The sequence below is a fragment of the Dryobates pubescens genome, chromosome 36 (assembly GCF_014839835.1).
Source record: "Dryobates pubescens isolate bDryPub1 chromosome 36, bDryPub1.pri, whole genome shotgun sequence".
NCBI classification, from domain to species: domain Eukaryota; kingdom Metazoa; phylum Chordata; class Aves; order Piciformes; family Picidae; genus Dryobates; species Dryobates pubescens.
The window spans coordinates 8,216,958-8,240,085 of NC_071647.1; the positions used below are offsets into that span (position 1 = coordinate 8,216,958).

Genomic DNA, 23,128 nt, shown 5'->3' on the forward strand with positions numbered 1-23,128 from the left:
TGCAACAACAAAATACAAATAATAATTAGGAAAGTAAACAAGAAATAAATTTTAAAAGCAAATGACAAGTAGGTCACCTCAAGCCTTCTTTCCTGCTACCTGCGATCATCGCAGTAAACAACAGCAGAAGAATCAAGACCATGAGGACACAGCATTTCCCATGAAGCTGAACATCAATCATCTGGGATCACAAACGTCATTCAGAAGAATGTACCATGGCACCATGTGAATTAGGACTGAATATTATGGTTGTTTAATAACTTTGTCTTCTCTCTTGTTAACTAAGTGTGCCTCTGAATGCAGACATCCTAGGGGATAAAGTTTCGTCTTTACATTTTGCCAAACAAAAATTGAACCAAAACAAAATCAAAACAAAAAAAAAGGGGGGGAATAGAGAGAATCCCCCCATAGCAGAAAAAAAATTAGCTCATGGTAACCCTAGAGGTGCTGTAACCCTAGAAACATCAACCCTAGAAGTGCTGTAACCCTCTCACCACAAGACACACAGCACAACTGTCATGAAATGACAACCAGCAAACCTGCTTAGCACTGACCTCAACGACTGTCACGATGACCCAAGATGTCAACAGAAAGCATCTAACTTCTAACTGAGTGTCGTGACTGCTTAACTGTTGCATGGATGTTAAGAGATTGGAATTACTAGGATGAGCAAAAACACCTTATTTTGTGTAATTTTATATTGGGCAAAGCAATGAAGCTCTTTTTGCTCTTGCTGTTTGCCTGCAGATTTCTGCCTGTGAAGCTAGAGCCTGGCCAGATCTACCTTTACAGATTAAAGAAATCTTGCTGCCATTAAACAATTGATGATTTTTGACCATCCTAGAGAAAATAAAAATGCAACATGCCCCTAAAGCAGATTGTAAAAGATAGTGCTAAGGATTGCATTTGTGTCTTAATCTCAGTGTGCAATGTGTTCAGGCATAATCAAGTCTTCTCTGTCAATAAGTGAAATGTAAAGATCAGAACTATTAAGATCTAAGTTCTTCTTTACAATGTCTGTTATCTTTGACCGTGTATTATGCCAACACTGTTAGAACATTCTAACCAGTTCAACTTAAGCACCGTGTCTTGTATGGGTGACATGGGCCAACGTGACAGGCAGTAACAAATTTTGTTTTAGCTTGCAGACAGTGGGTTATAAAAGAAGTTTTAAGGTTTTTAGGCATTATTGTACTAATTTTGATTATTGTTAAGCTTGTTTATAATTGTATTATGCAAAGTGTTCAAAGAATAACCTCCAAGGCCTTACTTGCACAAAAGAAAAACGGGGGAATTGTTGGGAAATGGTTTGAACATCTGTGCAAGTTAGGCCTTGAAGGACTTTCTGTTATTAATATAGCAATGGAGTAGGAGTTGTGGAAAAGTTCTGATGCTTGGTATGCTGAAGTCAAGCTGCCCCTGAGAAGGAAGGCAAACAAGATAAGAAGTGGACAAGATCTGGGAAAAAGAGCAATTAGGAAATTCCACAGAGTAGTGAAAACAATGATGTAACCTTTTAGAAAGTAACCAATAGTATGTGTTAAATTAGAATAGAATTAACTATGTATAAGATAAGACTATAAATAAGTGTGGAACAATAAAGTTGAAGCTTGCTTATCAATCATATTGATTGCTGCGAGTCTTTCCCTCACCCCCCTCGCCGATGGACTTCTCTTCCCGACAGTCTGGGATCTTTAGCCTGAAGGTACAGCTGTGCTGAAGAGGTTTCTGTTTGTATGAATTGTATCAGCCCTATAAAGAGAACGTTCATTCTCACACTCATTGAAGGCGGAGGGATGTGCTGGTGTTGACACCCTGGTTGACTCCAGTTGTCTGGGGGGGGCACCTTCAACAGAGAGATCCTCAATGCTCAATATGTGCAGAAGAACCTAGTCACTGGAGTGGTCACTTTTGCTGTTAAAAGGTACTGTTTGTCATTTATTTCTTCTCATATACTTAATCCTCTTAATTGGCAGCTGTGCTGTAATACTGCTGGTGGAGCTGGAGTGAGAAAGGTTCCAAAAACGGAGTTGTAGAATGGGAGAAGTGCGATTCCAACTTCCTGAGTAAGGCAACTAACTGGCTGTGAAAAAGCAGCAGACATTGCCTTGCTCAGGGCAGTTGTTGCAGTTTGAGCTGTATGCCCCCCTGGTGTGTTCACTTCCTGTGTCCAGAAGTCCAGCCCAGAGGGATGGACACAGGAAATTGTGTATTTCCTACCATAATTCTTTGCACCACTATAAGATCCAGTGCGGGGTCTAGCACTTTCTCTTTTCTTCCTCCTCCGCCAGCCGGTAACTGGGGGAGATGTCTGCTGGCTTTGGGCCTGGCTAGGCCCAAGGCCACAGGGGGATGGGCAGTCTCAGGCCTGGCCAGCTGAGACTAGCCCAGCAGAGGGAGGGGGAAGAAGGAGCCCTGAGGGTCTCGGGTGTACCCTCAGGTGGGAATGGGATGCCTCTGGGTTTGCTTTGGGATCTTTCTTTGTCACTGCGCTTTGGGTTCTCTGTAACATTCACTGCTTTCTATTTAAACTTTCATCACTTTTGCAATCCGTTTGTCTGAGTGTTTTATTCCTGCCCGTGGTGGGGAGAGAGGGGGCTGCCTCAACCCAGCACAGCAGTATATACCCTTGAAAATGTAACAAGCATTTTGATCCTTCAGGAAGATAATTCCAGCTCCTACTATGTTTCTAATAAGAAGCTGGGGTACAAAATACAAAATTCTGTGAAAGTAAGAATTTCTATGGGTTTGTACTAGAATTTAAACTATTAGCTCCAGTCAAAGGAACCATGCCATTACAGCTTCAAAGTTCCAGAGGAGCCTCCTTTTTGAGGCTCTTTAGGAGAGACAGGAGAGGCAGAAGAGGAGGAGGGGTGGTCCTGGATATTAGGGAATCTCTTGATGCCTCAGAACTTGAGGTTGAGGATGAAAGGATTGAGAGCCTGTGGGTTAAAATCAGAGGGAGGCCTAACAAAACTGACATCCTGGTTGGAGTCTGTTATAGACCACCCAACCAGGATGAGGAGGCAGATGAAATGTTCTACAAGCAACTGGAGGCTGTCTCAAGGTCATCAGATCTTGTTCTTGTGGGTGACTTTAACCTGCCAGGACTTAACTCAGCAGAGAGGAGGCAGTCCAGAAGATTCCTGGAGGACATGGAGGACAGCTTCCTGCTGCAGCTGTTAAGTGAGCCTACCAGGGGTCAGGCTCTGCTTGACCTGCTGCCCTCCAATAGAGAAGGTCTGGTGGGAGATGTGATGGTGGGAGGCTGCCTAGGGTGCAGTGATCATGAACTAGTGAAGTTTTCAATATGCAGGGAGATAGGGAGGAGCACCAACAGAACCTTCACCTTGGACTTCCGGAGGGCAAACTTCAGCTTGTTCAAGCAGCTTATTCAGAAAGTGCCCTGGGCAGCAGCCCTTAAGAACCAAGGGGTCCAGGATGTTTGGACCTACTTCAAACAGGAGCTCTTGAAGGCACAGGAACAGGGGAACATGAGCCGAGGGGAAGGCTCTGGGCCTGGGTGAGCAAGGAGCTCCTGGAGGAATTAAGGGGAAAAAAGAGGCTGTATCACCTTTGGAAGGAGGGGAAGGCCTCTCCTGATACATTTAAGTATGTTGTTATAACATATAGGAGAAAAATTAGAGAGGCAAAGGCCCAGCTGGAACTCAAGCTGAACACTGCTGTGAAAGATAATAAAAAGCATGTTTATAAATACATTAATGCTAAAAAGAGGGCAAGAAGAAGCTGCACTCCTTATTGTGACTGAAGATGAGGAAAAGGCTGAGGTTCTAAATACCTTCTTTGCCTCCATTTTCAGCAACAAGGCAGGAGGACTCCAGGACAAGTGGCCTCCTGAACTGGTTGATGGGGTCAGGGAGCAGTGTAGTACCCCTGAAATCCATGAGGAATTACTTCGAGACTTGGATCCCCACAAGTCCATGGGACCGGATGGGATCCATCCTAGGGTGCTGAGAGAGCTGGCAGATGAGCTGCCAAGCCGCTCTCCATCATTTCCTCCAGTCCTGGAAAGGTCTCCTGGAGAGGTCCCAGATGACTGGAAGCTGCCAACGTGATGCCCATCCATGAGAAGGGCTGGATGGAGGAACCTGCAAACTCCAGACCTGGCAGCCTGACCTCAGTGCTAGGGAAAATGATGGAGCAGATCATCTTGGGGGCAATAACTGCACACCTGCAGGATGGCCAAGGGCTCAGGTCCAGCCAGCATGGATTTAGGAAGGGCAGGTCCTGCCTCTCCAACCTGATCTCCTTCTATGATCAGGTGACTGCCTGGTGGATGTGGGGCAGGCTGTGGTGGTTTGGGAGGCCAATTCTCCCACCACAGGCAAAAGTAACGACTCAGACAAATGGATTGGAAAAAAATCATGGAAAGTTTAAATGGAAAAACAAAAGAAAAACAACAATGAAAGTTTTACAGAGAACCACAAGCACCATGACAAAAGAGAGACATCCCAGAACATACCCAAGAACATCCCATCCCCACCTGGGGGTACACCCAAACACCCCCCCCGCCAGGGCTCTTTCTTCCCCCCCCAACCCAGCCTTGGGCCTTGTGGCCGTTTGACACTGTGCCTTTAAGGAAGGGGCACACTGGCTAAATGTTTGTAAAATATTTTGGTATTCTAAACGAATTTCATTGGTAGGATTGTGGGAGGAGAGATTGGACCCAGGGGAGTTGGGAACTTTCTCTCAGTCTTCCTTCCTTCACTGTCCCTCTCGGCTGGATCTGCTTCTGGGCTTCTTGCCAAAAGAGAAGAACTAACTCCCTGTGCATAGGCCTCCGCTTGCTGTACTAACTCCCTTTTCGTCTCTTCTTCTACCTCTTTTGGGGGAGAAGGGAGGTAGGGAGGTGAAGGGGGCACAGGGGGAAGCCCCCTCTGTGGGGGGTCTGGTTTCTGGTTGAGTTCATTTGCTGTATATTCCTGTATATATTGTAAAATACCTGTATTTGTTGTGTTACATAGAATCTGTTTCCTTGTAAAATATAATCTCATTTCTCCGACTGGGTTTAGCCGTGGTCTCTCTCTCAGTGGGGGAGGGAAAGCAGAGCCTTTCCTTTCAAACCACCACAGGCCTGGGCAGGCCCAAGGGAGGCAGCTCAGCCATTTTACCTAGGCACCGGTGAGGGAGGAAAGAGGAAGTGAAGACCCCATACTGATGTATTATAGCAGAGCAGCGCATTATGGGAATGGAATACCTGGTTTCCTGTGACCACTCCCCTGGGCTGGGACCACCCCTTGGGACATCCCAGGTGTGGCCTGTGCAATGGCATACGGGCCAGCACCCAGCCTAAACCACCACAGCTGTGTAGCCTGCCTGGACTTCAGCAAGGCCTTTGCCACCGTCCCCCACAGCAAACTCCTGGCCAAGCTGTCAGCCCCTGGCTTGGACAGCAGCTCTCTGAGCTGGGTTAGGAACTGGCTGGAGGCTGAGCCCAGAGAGTGGTGGTGAATGGTGCCACAGCCAGCTGGCAGCCAGGCACCAGTGGTGTGCCCCAGGGATCAGTGCTGGGCCCCAGCCTGTTCAATATCTTTATTGATGATCTGGAGGAGGGGATTGAGTCCATCATCAACAAATTAGTGGATGACACCAAGCTGGGTGCAGGACTTGATCTGTTAGAGGGCAGGGGAGCTCTGCAGAGGGACCTTGACAGGCTGCACAGATGAGCAGAGTCCAACAGGATGGCATGCAACAAGTCCAAGTGCCAGGGGCTGCACTTTGGTCATGACAACCCCATGCAGAGCTACAGGCTGGGGAGAGAGTGTCTGGAAAGCAGCCAACAAAAAGGGACCTGGGAGTACTGATTGACAACAGCTGAACATGAGCCAGCAGTGAGCCCAGGTGGCCAAGAAGGCCAAGGGCATCCTGGCCTGCATCAGGAAGAGTGTGGCCAGCAGAAGCAGGGAAGTCATTGTGCCCCTGTACTCTGCATTGGTTAGGCTGCACCTTGAGTCCTGTGTCCAGTTCTGGGCCCCTCAGTTTAAGAAGGACATTGAGGCACTTGAATGTGTCCAGAGAAGGGCAACAAGGGTGGGGAGGTGTCTGGAGCACAGCCCTGTGAGGAGCAGTTGAGGGAAGTGGGGTTGCTTGGAGAAGAGGAGACCCAGGGGAGACATTATTGCTCTCTACAACTACCTGAAGGGAGGCTGTAGCCAGGAGGGGGTTGGTCTCTTCTCTCAGGCATCCAGCACCAGAACAAGAGGACACAGTCTCAAGCTGTGCCAGGGGAGGTTTAGGCTGGAGGTGAGGAGAAAGTTCTTCACAGAGAGAGTTATTAGCCATTGGAATGTGCTGCCCAGGGAGGTGGTGGTGTCACCAGGTATTCAAAAAGGGATTGGATGTGGCACTTGGAGCCATGGTTTAGTAGTTATGAGGTCTTGGAGGTCTCTTCCAACCTTATTGTTTCTATAATTCTATGATTCTGAGTCAATCAAGCACCATACTCCCTCTATCTCAGCTACGCACCCCAGATTTAAATATAGACACCAGGTACCTCAAGGCAATAGAAATTATTTAATTAATAATTTTGATCCTCTCTAGAACTGCAGGAAGAGTATTAAGGAGCCAGCGAGCATGGAAGTGTGAAGGACAAGGAGTTTTTGCACTATGCAATGAGATCATCAGCAGGTTGTGCAAGGTTTGTGTTCTGTACAGTGAGTATGAAAGACCAAGGGATCAGGGAAAAGGTAATATCAGTAGCTTGGGGAAGGGTTGAAGGGGTAGCAGCTATATTAAATAAAGAGCTCTAGCATAACAAGGCAGCAATGGAGAGAACAGGAGCAGCAAAATTAACTTGAGAATCTGCCATTCCTCACCAAGAGTAACTCCTCTCCACCCTTTCCCCCTCCATGTCTCTCAGGTACGTACAGTTCATAGAAGGGTTCATGAGCTCTGCCAAGAAGTACTTCCTTGCTGGGCACCAGGTGAATTTCTACTTGTTCACAGACAGCCCTGAGCAGATCTCCCACCTTCAGATGGGCCCTGAGAATCACCTGTTTGTCATCCCTGTCCAGAATGACTCAGGGTGGCAGGATGTCTCCATGAGCCATATGGATATCATCAGCAGGTATATCTGCATCCAATTCCAGTATCAGGTTGACTATCTCTACTCCATAGATGTTGATGTCCAGCTGTTTGAACATGTTGGTGTGGAGATCATTGATACACTGGTGGAGACCATCAGCTCCTGGCAGTACACCACACAACGTGACAGCAAACCATATGAGACATGCGTCGAGTCCCAGGCTGCTGTCCCCAGGGGCAAAGGGGACTTCTACTACACAGCAAGCTTCTACGGGGGGAGCGTGGCTGAGGGCTGCAAACTGACCAGAGCCTGTTTTAAAGGGCTCTTGAAGCACAAAGAAAAAGGCATTGAAGCAAGGTGGCACAATGAAAGCCACCTCAACAAGTATCTCCTGTACCACAAACCCACGCGCCTGCTCTCCCCAGAGTACTACTGGGACGAGGAGCTGAGGCAGCCCCGCAGCATCCAGGTGAGAAGTCTGAGCCCTGTGCACAAGGACAGCAGGAGGTGAGCTTCTGAAAGCAAGAATCAAGAACTAAGGCAGTTCATCAGTGTCAAGACATCAAAGGGATGTGGAGATTGTGAAGTCATTATTTACCTGTCTCTCTCTTTCTGCACTGTGCTGATAGGAAATTCTGCTGCTTGCTGAGATTTGTCTTTATTGACCCAACCTTTACTGCAGAGCTCAGGCCATCAGAAAGCAGTGACCTGTTGCATGCCTGCTGCTCTTTTCACTCTGCTTTGCTTTGTAGCACTGACACTACTCTCTTCAGTACTCAGGGCTCCTGGGAGCCCAGGCTGCATGTGGGCCATGCTGTCCCATCACATGCTCTTGCCTCTAGATTTTTATGGTCATTTAGTCAATAGTAAAAGCTACTCTTACTTCTCTTCTTCCTTACCCTCTAATATGTTGTTATTGTTCCAACCTTAGCTTGAGTCACGCCGTGTTCCAGCCTCCCACACCCCAATTTGCACGTGGGGTCAGCTGGACCCCCTCATGTGACCAGCAAAGTCAATAACCCCACCATCCTGTAATGCTCTCTTGTTGGTGACGGAGAATGGAGTCAATGCAGACGACCAACATGATCTAGTATTGTTCTGGTATTGTTCCTTTCGTGTACGAGTATTGTTCGAGTAGAGTGCGTATTAAGGGAACCTTTACAGCTTATATAGACTCGAGAGCATCATTGGATAGCTTCATTGGTTCCCCACGAGTGACCGCATTGGTCAAACTACTACCAATGCCACGCAAGGTTGTTGATGCAGGTGCATGTCCTGTTATTCCCAGATAACTCTCTGTGTTTATAGCTACCAGTGCCTTGCTTTCATTACATGCTGCTACCACAGCACTGTTTCGCTAAACTGCTAACTACTTCTGCACTTACGCTGAGCATGGCCTACCACCATGTCAGGCTCTAGGCCTATACTGCCAGGTTGCTCACATTGCCTACTGCCACCATTGCCACACTCTCTTAATCATTTTATTTTAAGAAGTTTGGATACATTGAGGTGCTAGGAAAAAGAAAATGAATCCTACTACACAGATGCCAGTCCCATGAACAGCAGCAGCCCTTGCATATTACTTCAGAATTAGTAATAACTGGTACCTGAGAAGATCTCTTCCAGAACAGCTGCACATCTTCACTGCTGTATCTTCACACAGTTCCAGTCTCCTGGTTTCAAGGAGTGTCAGACTTCAGCAGTGAGTTCAGCTGAAGGACAGCTTTGGGAAGACAGAGCCAGGCTCTGCTCAGGGATGTCCAAGGACAGGACGAGGGTCACTGAGGGCCAGCTGGAGCAGAGGAGGTGCCACAGGAACAGAAGGGAAAACATTTTCACTGTGAGGGTGCTGGAGCCCTTGAGCAGGCTTCCCGGAGAGGTTGTGGATTCTCCTCTGGACATGTTCAAAACCTGCCTGGATGTGTTCCTGTGTGACCTGCCCTGGGTCGCCCTGCTCTGGCAGGGGGTTGGACTGGATGATCTCTGGAGGTCCTTTCCAACCCCTAATATTCTGTGATGCTGTGAAAGTTCTTACACATTTCATTAACACAGCACTATTTCAGAAGGCTGCTATCTGCCAGGTTTGGGGTTGACCATGTGGGAGTTCAGGGTGTTGTGTAAAACGCAGATGTGGGATTGCCCATTAAAATCTCCATGTTTTCTCTTCAGAATCCTTCTTATACACATCAGAGGGACAAACTCCCCAGCTGGTGACAAAGCCAGCAATGGTCACTGGCAGCCCAGCAGGCAGCTGTATGCTGAGCTGCATCCAGAGCAGGGAGTGCAGCAGCACAGGGAGGGGATTCTACCCCTCTGCTCAGACCCCACCTGCAACACTGCCTCCAGTTCTGGGGCCCCCAGCACAGGAAGGGTATGGAACTGCTGGAGCAGATCCAGAGGAGGATTGTGAAGATGCTGAGATGCCGGAGTACCTCCCTTATGACAGGCTGAGAGAGTTGGGGCTGTTCAGCCTGGAGAAGTGAAGGCTCCAGGAGAGCTGGGGAGGGACTTTTGACAAGGGCTTGGAGTGCCAGGACAAGGGACAACGGCTTTGAGCTGGAAGAGGTGAGACTTGAGCGTGGAGATAAGGAAGAAATTGTTGAGAGTGAGGGTGGTGAGACAATGGCACAGGTTGCCCAGGAAGGCTGTGGATGCCCCCTGCCTGGAGGTGTTCAAAACCAGGCTGGATGAGGCCTTGAGCAAGCTGGGCTGGAGGGAAGTGTCCCTGCCCATGGCAGGGGGCTGGAACTGGAAGAGGTCCCTTCCAACCCAAACCATTCTGTGATTCTGTGAATCTATGAACATGTTCCTCTGTGCTCCTGGATCTGGTTTGCTAATCCCAGCCTTCTGCTGCTGTTACCCATTTTATTGCAACTGTCTTCCTTAAGAGTGATTTCCCAGATGGGAAAATAGAGCAAAATAGTAAGACCATGCTCAAGCCTGGTTTGTCCAAGAGGTGACTGGAGATGAGCCAGGTGAGGATCTGAGTGATACTGATAGCTGCCTGACAAGGACAGGTGAGGAAGTCAGGCTGAAGCATTAGCAGTTAGGCTGAAGGAATCAAATCATTGAAAGTGAAGGGAACAGGATGGATTTAAGTTAGTCTGAGAGGCAGTCTCAGTGTGAACTGATCCAGCTGAACCACTGCAGGAAGTGCAATGTATTGCAGGTGCTGAGTCAGGTGAGGGGAGTTGTTTATGATTATTTTTTTCTGCAGCATCTCCTCTGTGCAAGACTTGACTCTCTGCTGCTGATTTCTGTCATACTCTCTGCCACCCAAACCGGTTTGATGTGAAACTCGACACTCAAGCACCTCACTCCCACTTTGCAGAGAACAAAGACGCCAGCTGGTTCTGCAGTCCCAGTCTCTTGCAGCATCCATGTCTGCTCCTTCCATGTAGCTTCCCTGCCCAATGCATTTGAGGGCTGGAGCTAAGTTTTCCACCACTCTCGGGGCAGGACTGAACACACCCTGCTCAGATAAGAGCAGAGCCTGTTGCTGAAAGTGAGGACTACCAAACTGCTGCCATAGCAGCCTGCACCACATTAAGGTAAGAAAATTTGGCTGATCTTTAAAAGCCAGAGCTCTGTCCAAGCTTATTTCCTTGCACCAAGGTTAAATCTGTCCAGGACGAGGGTTAATGCCCTGATCATGGCTGTGTATGAACAGCACAGTATTCATCATATTGCAGTGAGTGAGGCAGTCGTAATCAGCACATCATCATGAATGGAGAATGCTAGGGTACAGCAGGAACTCAGACAAAGCAGGGAGGGCTAGCAAACTGAAGTGGGTTGAGCGTGTTAGGATAGCTTGGATGGAAGAGATCAGGCAAGGGAGAAAGCATGATAGGTCACAATGAGCCAGGACAGAATGTCAGATGGGCTTGATGTTGATCATCATGGTGGACATTATACTTGATTTGACTTGGGAACACAAAAAGAGGTTTAATCACAGAATGTTAGGGGTTGGAAAGGACCTCTGGAGATCATCCAGTCCTACCCCCCTGCTACAGCAGGGTCACCTTGAGTAGGTCACAGCGCAACCCATCCAAGCAGGTTTTGAATGTCTCCTGGGTGGACCACATCAGGGTGGTCAAATAAGATGACCTTAATGTTTGCCACTACTCACTGACATCTGTCACCTGGCTTCAAGATGTAGGGTCACCTTCAGGCATGCCTATCTGGTGACATCCAGAGAGCCTGAGGTGGCCCTTGACTCATTTCTAGATTGCAGCAATGGGCCATGTCTGTCTGTGCAAGCTCTCTGGCCTGCACTAGCAGCTCTGCTTCTCTGTAACTGCATGCAGTGTGTTTTGGGCTTTGAGACTGAAGGCTGAGCTGAATGGGGCTGAGATTAAGTAAATCTTACACTTCTGCTACCTTTCACTCCTTGACATCTGAACTCCTGGTCATACCCTGCCTCACAGTCAAACTGGTTAGTTTCCAGCATCTCTTACCAGTGGAGGTTCATTGTGGCCTGTCACTCTGCTCTGGTGATTAACAGGAGGAGTTAAGTTCTGTGGTTGCATTTAATGCCTTAGGTAAGATGATATGGGATATGCCAATAGAAGATGAAACTCCAGCACTGAAATCTCAGCTTATACCATGGAGACACCTTTGAAACCAAGATCTCTGGGTAGCTGGTATGAGCTATTCACACTGAAATATTCTGCTCATGGGGGAAGGAGTAATCCTGTCTTGCCTGTTTCTTGAGAGATTCTCAAGCAAAGTAGCAGAACCAGTCCAAAACAGGCAGTACTGAGAGGTAAAAATTCATGATAATACTGCAGCAAAACTGAACATAAGTGTAACAGGTGAAGTTCATGGGTCAGTACTGATGACAGACACAAGTAGGGGAACATGTCTGAGAAGACAGAGCAGTGATAAAAAGTATCCTGTTGGGAGCCTTTCATCCTGCTGCTGAGAAGTGGCCTTGGTTGCAGCAGAGCCATACAACTCCATTTTGATGTACCCCCACCACATTCACCCACAACCCAAACCAGAACACCCGCTTTGGTAGCAGGCTCTCTTCCTGCTCTGTCTGTACTTAGCACCTTCAGCTGCAGTCTCTGGGAGGTAAAGATAAGATTATTTCCTCTAATGGAAGCTGGATTTGACACAGCATGGACAGTGCAATGCAGGACTGTGGATGGGCAAGAGGTCTCCACAGTTCTCTTCAGCCCAGAAGGCAAGTGGCAGCCTGGGCTGCATCCAAAGCAGCATGGCCAGAGATGGAGAAAGGAGATCCTGCCCCTCTGCTCTGCTTTGGAGAGACCTTACCTGGAGTACTCTGCCTAGCTCTGGAGCTCTCAATATAGGAAGGGGTCCAGAGGAGGGCCGTGAAAATGATCAGGGGTTTGCAGCACCTCTGCTATGAGGACAGGCTGAGGGAGCTGGGGGTGCGCAGCCTGGAGAGGAGAAGGCTCCATGGGGACCTAACAGCAGTCTTCCTGAAGGGGCTTTGGTCAGCCTGATCTAGTGGAGGATGTCCCTGCTGACTGCCGGGGGAATTGGTCCCTTCCAACTCTGATGTGATTCTATGATCCATGTGTAACCCCAGTAAAGGAAAGCTTTCCAGGTGGAAATTAAAAGAAAAGCAGAAGCTCTCAGTCTGCTTGGTGAGTGGAGAGCATCTGTGAGTCAATCAGATCAAACTCCTCTCTATGTCTCTGTGCAGGCTGGGTGATGACAATGTGAGAATGAAATCAAACTGGTTTCAGGTGTACTTTTAGCATGAGTAAAATGGGTGAGAAAAATGTGCCATCAAAAATGTAATAAAACAGAGGAATTAATAATGAAGTGGACCAGGGTGAGGTAGGAAAAAGGGAAAAATGACCAGTTTGGACTTGCTGCCAAGCCTGAGAATTAATGAGTGCCTTTAGTGGGAATGTAGGAACTGGGGTACAGCTGAAATGGATAGCAGGAGTAAGGTCCATTCAGGACTGTGATTTTATCAGGGAAAAGAAAAAAAAAAGCAGGGGGAAAAATGCCAGGAAATTCTGTGTGGGTGAAATTTCAGGCAGCTGAAAGAAGCCCTGGCAAAGCTGTCAGCAAGCAGACTGCTGAGGAGGGCTAGAACTGTGTGCTGGGAAGCAATCAGCAGTGAAGGCAGAGCTCTGGCAATGGCCATGCAGTCACACAAGGACAAGGGCTCCAGCCTCTGCTTTCTCCTGCTGCCCCTGTGGTGTCAAGTCATATTCAAACTTGTTTAGGGTATAAAAGCTGACAGAAGAGAAATCCTAGCCCTAGAAGTTACACACTGCTGAAGCTTAGCAGGAGACTTGTGGGCAAGTCTCTGCACACATCTCTGATAAACTTGTTCTTATCTGATAGATTGCAGGACTCAGGGGAATCCTCAGATGTCATCCTGCTGGAAGGAAGCTACTTTTGCCTGCTCACAGGTCCAGCAGCACAGCACATGTGGCAAATGTCAGCATTGGCAGAGGAGATATGAGTCCTGGCATGGCTGTCACATGGATCAAAACAGTGAGGACACTGCACCTGCTGCCACAGACACAGGCAGCACTCCTACATGCAGATGAACAGCAGACAAAGTCTGATCAAATTCCTGCTAATTAAGCTTACAATGTGCTATGGGACTATACAAACACCTCATGTACTTCACTTACACACTGACTTCTGTCTGGGAGTATCTCTTGATCTTTAGCTGAGACTTCAAGTTATTGGTTGACAGTTAAATAAACATAGGCCAGCAGAGCCCAGGTGGCCCAATGATATCCTGGGTTTTGTTAGAAACATGGTGGGCAACAGGGATAGGAGGTGACCATCCCCCTGTGCTCAGCACTGGGGAGGCCACAGCTGGAGTGCTGTGCTCAGCTCTGGGTTTCACTCCAGGAAGGACACTGAGGGGCTGGAGCCTGTCCAGAGCAGGGCAGCCAGGCTGGAGAAGGGCCTGGAGCCCCTGGGCTGTGAGGAGCAGCTAAGGGAGCTGGGGGTATTCAGACTGGAGAAGAAGAGGCTGAGGGAGACCTCCTTGCTCTCTCCAGCTCCCTGCAGGGAGGTTGGAGTGAGGAGGGGGAGGCCTCTGCTCCTTGGTGGCAAGGGACAAGAGCAGAGGCAATGGTTCCAAGCTGCATCAGGGGAGGCTCAGTCTGGATGCTAGGAAATATTTCTGCACTGGAAGGGTTCTCAGACATTGGAACAGGCTGCCCAGGGCAGTGTTGCAGTCACCATCCCTGGGGGTGTTCAAGCAGTGTGTGGAGCTGGCACTTAGGGACATGGTTTAGTGTTGACCCTTCAGTACTGGGTCAAGAGTTGGACTGGGTGAGCTTGGAGGTCTCTTCCAACCAGATGTATTCTGTGAGTCTGTGATTCCTCCAGTGTCTATCCCAGATCCTGGGTCTTTTATCTAATACAGGCCCTGGGTCTTTTCACAGTGAAGTTTCTTGCCTCTCAGTGTCTCAGTCCAATTAAAAATCAGAGGCAAAACAGGCACCCACTCACACAGACACATGCACACCAACCAGCTGGAGTGCAAACTCACACATATGCACAGGAAGCACTTAGAAATAAAGATAGAGCAGGTTGGAGTGACTGAGGGCTGGCCGAGCCAGTACACTGACCAGCAGCCTGCTTGCACACTGTTAGTCCTTTTTATCCACCCTCCTCTTCATTCCCCTCATATTTTCCTCCTCAATTCACCTCAACTTGGCCTCTTCTTACCTTTGTTCTTTCCTAGGAACATCCTACAATGACTTTCACACATTCCCACAATCCTCTAAAGTATTCCATAACTCTAAACATCCCATAGTAAGTCATCATGTACCAGTGGGACCCATTCTGATAATCTTGTTTCCTCATTGTCAATTACAATACTGATGGCTGAATGCCTTCAAGGCCACAGTAGAATTATTGCTGTTACTATTTGGGGCTTTGGGATCTGCTGCTCCTTGGAGCACGCATCTGTCCAGGCTGACATTAGTCCTTCTATTAATACTTTGTCTCTGAAGTTGAATCACCTGTAAATGAACGTCCCTGTGCACACCTGTGCCCTTCACACCCCTTGTCCCTAGGCTTCCCAGTATGAAGAGACATTTCTTACAGCAGAAGGAGCAATCACAGACTCTGCTGGCCTTCTGTCCTCTGGGGACTACAGGCAAGCCTCGTGTGGAAGTGAAAGCTGATCAAAGCTGTAAACAAAGCAAATCCCACATGACCTTCCCTCAGCCAGGGGCAGGACTGACCTGGTTAAGGCAGCTCAAGCAGAATTTTCAGAAAAAGCTGAGGAAAGCAGTCTGGAGATCTCCCTTGGGCACTGCCAGTTATCCTTTGTTTCTGATACAACAAATGTCTTTTTTGCTCAGACTGAACTGGTATTAAAAACATTAATGTAAATTGTGAGAGCACAATGCCAAACCTGACTGCATGAGCAGTAATCTTTCTGAACAAGCTATTCTAGCACTGAAAAGCATTTTCTCTTCTGTTTTAGATCCAACAGGATTCCAGGCCCTATAGGGCCAAACTCCTCCAAGTGAATCAATCATTCTCTGACTTTATGACTACTTTGCAGGAGAACATCTGCCTGGCTCAGAGAGATCAGTGAAGGGTCAGGTACCCATACGTAGAATCACAGAATGGTTTGGATTGGAAGGGACCTCCAAAGGTCATCTGGTCCATACCCGACAGCAGGGACATCCTCCACTAGATAGGTTACTCAAAGCCTTGTTGAGCCTTACCTTGAATTCCTCATGGGTGGGGCCTCAATCACAGTATCACAGTATCACAGTATCACAGTAACTAAGGTTGGAAGAGACCCCAAGGATCATCAAGTCCAACCTGTTCCAACAGACCTCACAACTAGATCATAGCACCAAGCGCCACGTCCAATCTCCCCTTGAACACCTCCAGGGACGGCGACTCCACCACCTCCCTGGGCAGCCCATTCCAATGACGAATGACTCGCTCAGTGAAGAACTTTTTCCTCACCTCGAGTCTAAACCTCCCCTGACACAACTTGAGACTGTGTCCCCTTGTTCTGGTGCTGGTTGCCTGGGAGAAGAGACCAACCCCCACCTGGCTACAACCACCCTTCAGGTAGTTGTAGAGGGCAATGAGGTCGCCTCTGATCCTTCTCTTCTCCAGGCTAAACAATCCCAGCTCCCTCAGCCTCTCCTCATAGGGCTTGTGCTCAAGGCCTCTCACCAGCCTTGTTGCCCTTCTCTGGACACGTTCAAGTGTCTCGATGTCCTTCCTAAACTGAGGGGCCCAGAACTGGACACAGGACTCAAGGTGTGGCCTAACCAATGCAGAGTACAGGGGCACAATGACCTCCCTGCTCCTGCTGGCCACACTATTCCTAATACAGGCCAGGAAGCCATTGGCCCTCTTGGCCACCTGGGCACACTGCTGGCTCATGTTTAGGCGGGTGTCAATCAGCACCCCCAGGTCCCTCTCCGTTTGGCAGCTCTCCAGCCACTCTGACCCCAGCCTGTAGCTCTGCATGGGGTTGCCGTGGCCAAAGTGCAGCACCCGGCACTTAGACTTATTAAATGCCATCCCATTGGACTCTGCCCATCTGTCCAGTCGGTCAAGGTCCCTCTGCAGAGCCTTTCTACCCTCTAACTGACTAACATCTGTTCCCAACTTGGTGTCATCTGCAAACTTGCTGATGACTGACTCAACCCCCTCATCCAGATCATCAATGAAGATGTTAAAGAGGACGGGGCCCAGCACTGATCCCTGGGGGACGCCACTGGTGACTGGCCGCCAGCTGGATGTGGCACCATTCACCACCACTCTCTGGGCTCGGCCCTCCAGCCAGTTCCTAACCCAGCACAGAGTGTTGTGGTCCAAACCACGAGCTGACAGCTTAGCCAGCAGTTTCCTGTGGGGGACGGTGTCAAAGGCCCTGCTGAAGTCCAGATAGACTACATCCACAGGCCTCCCCACATCCACCAGACAGTCACCTGATCATAGAAGGAGATCAGGTTGGAGAGGCAGGACCTGCCCTTCCTAAATCCATGTTGGCTGGACCTGAGCCCTTGGCCATCCTTCAGGTGCGCAGTTATTGCTGCCAGGATAATCTGCTCCATCACTTTCCCTGGCACTGAGGTCAGGCTGACTGGCCTGTAGTTTCCAGGTTCCTCCATCCGTCCCTTCTTGTGGATGGGGACCACATTGGCCAGTTTTCAGTCATCTGGGACCTCTCCAGTGAGCCAGGACTGGAGGAAAATGATGGAGAGCGGCTTGGCCAGCTCATCTGCCAGCTCTCTCAGCACCCTAGGATGGATCCCATCCGGTCCCACGGACTTATGGGTGTCCAAGTGGCTCAGCAGGTCCCGGACTAATTCCTCATGGATTTCTGGGGCATTACACTGGGGCATCACCTCCCTGGGCAACCTGTTGCAGTGTTCAACACGCTCATGGTGCAGAACCTGCTCCTAACATCCATTCTAAACCTGTTCTGTGCTCATTCCAAACCACTGTCCCTGGTCCTGTCACTTCAGACCTTTGGGAACAGTCTGTCTGCAGCCTTCTTGTAGCCCCTTCAGGTGCTGGAAGGGCTGCTCTTAGCTACGGAATTAACATTTCTATGACAGTCAGTATGTTTAATGGGAAGAATACTTGAAATGAAATTATGCTTCTTAATGCTATCGAATTAGACTGTTAGAGGTTTGGCTGTAATTTCACTTCAATAAATTTGGAATATCTTGAGAATAGAATAGAATAGAATAGAATAGAATAGAATAGAATAGAATAGAATAGAATAGAATAGAATAGACCAGGTTGGAAGAGACCTTCGAGATCATCAAGTCCAACCTATCATCCAACACCACATAATCAACTAAACCATGCAACCAAGCACCCTATCAAGTCTCCTCCTGAACACCTCCAGGGATGGTGACTCCACCACCTCCTCAGGCAGCACATTCCAATGGGCAATCACTGTCTCTGTGTAGAATTTCTTCTCTTCCAACCTGGTCTATTCTATTCTATTCTATTCTATTCTATTCTATTCTATTCCTAACCTCCATCTTAAACCTTCCCTGGTTTAGCCTGAGACTGTGTCCTCTTATTCTGGTGCTGGCTGCCTGGGAGAAGAGACCAACCTCTGCCTGTCTACAACCTCCTTTAAGGTAGTTGTAGAGAACAATAAGGTCTCCCTTGAGTCTCCTCTTCTCCAGACTAAGCAACCCCAGCTCCTTCAGCCTCTCCTCACAGGGCTGTGCTCCAAACCCCTCCCCAGCTTTGTTGCCCTTCTCTGGACACCTTCCAGCAAGTCAACATCTTTCCTAAACTGAGGCCCCCAGAACTGGACACAGGACTCAAGGTATGGCCTAACCAATGCTGAGCACAGGGTAGGATGACTTCCCTGCTCCTGCTGGCCACACTGTTCCTGATGCAGGCCAGGATGCCCTTGGCCTTCTTGGACACCTGGGCACACTGCAGGCTCATGTTCAGCCTACCATCGACCAGCACCCCCAGGTCCCTTTCTGCCTGGCTGCTCTCCAGCCACTCTGACCCCAGCCTGTAGCTCTGCCTGGGGCTATTGTGGCCAATATGCAGAACCCGGCACTTGGATGTGTTCAATCTCATGCCCTTGGACTCTGCCCATCTGTCCAGCTTATTGAGGTCCCTCTGCAGAGCCTCTCTACCCTCCAGCAGATCAGCTCCTGCCCCCAGCTTGGTGTTGTCAGCAAATGTCTGATGATGGACTCGATGCCCTCATCCAGATCATCAATAAAGATGTTAAAGAGCACAGGGCCCAGTACTGATCCCTGGGGCACACCACTGGTTCCTGGTTGCCAGCTGGATGTGGCACCATTCACCACCACTCTCTGGGCTCACCCTTCAGCCAGTTCCTAACCCAGCTCAGAGTGCTGCTGTCCAAGCCAGGAGCTGACAGCTTGGACAGGAGTTTGCTGTGGGGGATGGTGTCAAAGGCCTTGCTGAGGTCCAGGTAGACCACATCCGCAGCCTGCCCCACATCCACCAGGCAGTCACCTGATCATAGAAGGAGATCAGTTTGGTCAGGCAGCACCTGCCCTTCCTAAATCCATGCTGGCTGGGCCTGATCCCTTGTCCATCCTGTTAGTGCTGTGTGATTGCACTCAAGATGACCTGTTCCATAACCTTGCCTGGCACTGAGGTCAGGCTGACAGGTCTGGAATTCCCTGGCTCATCCAACCGGCCCTTCTTGTGGATGGGCACCACATTGGCCAGCTTTCAGTCATCTGGGACCTCTCCAGTGAGCCAGGACTGCTGAAAAATGATGGAGAGTGGCCCAGCCAGCTCATCTGCCAGCTCTCTCAGCTGCCCAGGCTGCTTTCTGGTCATTCCCTTTAAGCCTTTCCTAGATAATATGTCCAGTGCCAACACACACTGGGTGCAAAGAACTCAGCCAGTCACAGCTTCAAGTCCCAGTGCAGGCTTCCCCCATGGGTGAATACCTGTGAGGGGCTTCAGATCCCAGCAGCAAGAATGGAACCTTTTTACCTGTCCCCCAGCAGGAGGGGAAGGCAATTTCATAGAATCATAGAATTAATAAGGCTGGAAAATACCTCAGAGATCATCAAGTCCAACCTGTCACCCAAGACCTCATCACTACTAGACCATGGCTCCAAGTGTCACATCCAATCCCCTCTTGAACAGCTCCAGGGATGGTGACTCCACCACCTCCCCAGGCAGCACATTCCAGTGGCCTATAACTCTTTCTGGGGAAAACTTCCTCCTAACCTCCAGCCTAAACCTCCCCTGGCACAGCTTCAGACAGTGTCCACTTGTTCTGGTGCTGGCTGCCTGGGAGAAGAGACCAAGCCCCACCTGGCCACAACTTCCCTTCAGGGAGTTGTAGGCAGCATTAAAGTCTTCCCTGAGTCTTCTCTTCTCCAGGCTAAGCAACCCCAGCTCCCTCAGCCTCTCCCCACAGGGCTGTGCTCCAGACCCCTCCCCAGCCTTGTTTCCCTTCTATGGACACCTTCAAGAGTCTCAATGTCCTTCTTAAACTGAGGGGCACAGGACTCAAGGTGTGGCCTAACCAATGCTAAGTCAGGGGCACAATGACTTCCTTGCTCCTGCTGGCCACACTATTCCTAATGCAGGCCAGGATGCCATTGGCCTTCTTGGCCACCTGGGCACACTGCTGGCTCATGCTCAGCTGCTGTCAACCACTACCCCCAGGTCCCTCTCTGCCTGGCTGCTCTCCAGCCACTCCAACCCCAGCCTGTAGCACTGCATGGAGTTGTTGTGGCCAAAGTGCAGCACCTGGCACATGGATTTGTTGAATGCCATCCCGTTGGCCTCTGCCGTTCTGTCCAGCCTGGCAAGGTCCCTCTGCAGAGCCCTTCTGCCCTCTAACAGATCAACTCCAGCTCCCAACTTGGTGTTGTTTGCTAATTTATTGAAGATTGACTCAATGCTCTCATCCAGATCATCAATGAAGATAATAAACAGGATGGGGCCCAGCACTGATCCTTGGGGGACACCACTGGTGCCTGGCTGCCAGCTGGATGTGGCGACATTCACCACCACTCTCTGGGCTCAGCCTCCAGCCAGTTCCTCACCCATCTCAGAGTGCTGCTGTCCAACCCAGGGGCTGACAGCTTGGCCAGGAGTTTGCTGTGGGGGACGGTGTCAAAGGCCTTGCTGAAGTCCAGGCAGAGCACATCCACAGCCTGCCCCAAATCCACCAGGCAGTCACCTGGGCATGGAAGGAGATCAGGTTGGAGAGGCAGGACCTGTCCTTCCTAAATCCATGCTGGCTGGACCTGAGCCCTTGGCCATCCTGCAGGTGTGCAGTTATTGCCCCCAAGATGATCTGCTCCATCATTTTCCCTTGCACTGAGGTCAGGCTGCCAGGCCTGGAGTTTCCAGGTTCCTCCATCCAGCCCTTCTCATGGATGGGCATCACGTTGGCAGCTTCCAGTCATCTGGGACCTCTCCAGGAGACCTTTCCAGGACTGGAGGAAAATGATGGAGAGCAGCTTGGCAGCTCATCTGCCAGCTCTCTCAGCACCCTAGGATGGATCCCATCTGGTCCCATGGACTTGTGAGGATCCAAGTGGCTCAGCAAGTCTCGAAGTAATTCCTCATGGATTTCAGGGGTACTACACTGTTCCCTGACCCCATCAACCAGTTCAGGAGGCCACTTGTCCTGGAGTCCTCCTGCCTTGTTGCTGAAAATGGAGGCAAATTTGTGCCTTTTCTTCCCCCATCAAACCTCCACTGATAGAGGTGGGGGAAGGGGGATTTTGAGCACCCCATAACATGGTGCTGAGAACAAGGAGCAGCTGAGGGACTCAGGTTTGTTTAGCCTGGAGAAGAGGAGGCTGTGGGGAGCATCATTGTCCTCTACAACTCCCTGAAATGAGACTGTAATGAGGTGGGGCTTGGTCTCTTCTCCCAAGGACCAAGCAATGGGACAAGAAGAAGTGATTTCAAGTTGTGCCAGAAGAAATTTAGATGGGACCTTAGGAAATATTTCTTCACTGAAAGACTCATTAAGTATTGGAACAGGCAGTCCAGGGAAGTGGTGAAGTCTCCATCCCTCAAGGTATTTAAAAGATACATAGCTGTGGTGCTTAGTGACATGGCTTTGTGGTAGACTCGGCATTGCTGGGTTAACAGTGGGACTTCCCGATGTTAAAGGCCTTCTTCAAACTTAGACAATCATGTGATTCTAAACCTGAAATAGGAGAACTTCAGCTTTGCTGGCTAGGCTGAGACAAGCAGGAGCAAGGGAGGAAAAAGGATTTAGTTGGGTGCATCAGGACAGAAGGTTGGATCCAAAGAGAGCATATGGCATTAATTAGTGAAGCAAAACCACTGAGGCTGTTAAAAGAGCAACATAATTGTAGCCTCAGGAGGATGAATCACAGATGCGAAGGTAGTTTGGTTTGATTTTTCACCAGGGTGTTGCACTGTGCTGATGGAACCAGGATAGTGTCCCTACTCTCAGTCCATTTCCTTTTGTAAGTAAAAATTCTCTCTACTTGGAAGTTCCTGTTCACAATGGAGACAGAGGAGTTTAGTAAAGCTTTATTAGAATAAAGGGAGAGTCCACAGGACAATTCCTGGTGGGGTCTCTCAAATTGCTGGGAGTTGCAGCTCCCCTTTTACCCTGAATTCCCAGCCACAAATTTCCCTCTCCCTTTCCCACTGGCTCAGGTACTCAGGATTTAGTCTTTCCTGAAACACCTACTACATGTCCCCCTTCACATGCACCCCCCCCTGCTTCATGCATCCTATGTTCATTTAAATTAGGGTCTTCACTTCTCTGGGCAGAGAAGTTAATATTCAGTAGTCTATTAAGCCTGCACACTGGCCTGAAAGTTTCAAGAGTTTAGGCTGTGTTCAGTGTTTGCTATCTTCAGACTACTGATTTACAGCAAGGTTCAAGATAAGGCACTTTGCAGATGCCCCTTTGTGATTTATTCACATAGACAAGGGGAACTGTCTGGTTCTCCCCTTTCTCATCCAACCCCCTCTTAGGCAATTCTTCCTTTGTAAAGACACTGGTTCCTTTTAATCCCATCACTTTCCTGCTGGACTCTCAGGAATCTCTGGTGCTTGCACTGCTCTGGTGCCTTACACAACACACTGAGGTTATTCTGTATGGCTGTGGATTTTCTGACTGTGCCTCAGCATCACATAGAGGATCTTGAGTTACTGTTGTCATGACATCATTAATCACATTTACTGGGCTGGAGCTTGTATCATCTCATCCTGTAGCAGATCCTGGACAGCAGGATCCCCAGACCTCAGGAGTCAAATGGAAATACATTTAGAGCACATTAAAAGTTCCACATCTGCTCTCTCTGTACCAAGGATGGAGAGAAAACTCTCCTCAGGGCAGCCTTTGAAATGTGTAGGGGAGTGTAGTGGGTTGGGGCAGATCCCCTCCCCACCACAGGCAGAAATAAGGACTCAGGCAAACAGATTGCAAAAAGTGATGGAAAGTTTAAATAGGAAGACAATAACAAACAACAATGAAAGTTTTACAGAGACCCACAAGCACCGTGACAAAGAGAGAGATCCCAGAACATACCCAAGAACATCCCATCCCCACCTGGGGGTACACCCAAACACCCCGCCCAGGGCTCTTTCCTCACCCCCCCCCAACCC

At 49.3% G+C, this 23,128-nt stretch overlaps 1 protein-coding gene across 1 annotated transcript in view; it reads left to right on the forward strand.

Annotated features, from left to right (window-relative positions):
- Nucleotides 1-23,128, forward strand: part of LOC104299235 (histo-blood group ABO system transferase 2-like) — a 36,343-nt gene that overhangs the window by 3,624 nt on the left and 9,591 nt on the right. Inside the window, 3 exon segments of the mRNA XM_054176888.1 lie at nt 1,789-1,837; nt 1,839-1,924; nt 6,881-7,552. Coding sequence (XP_054032863.1) covers nt 1,789-1,837; nt 1,839-1,924; nt 6,881-7,552 — 807 coding nt within the window.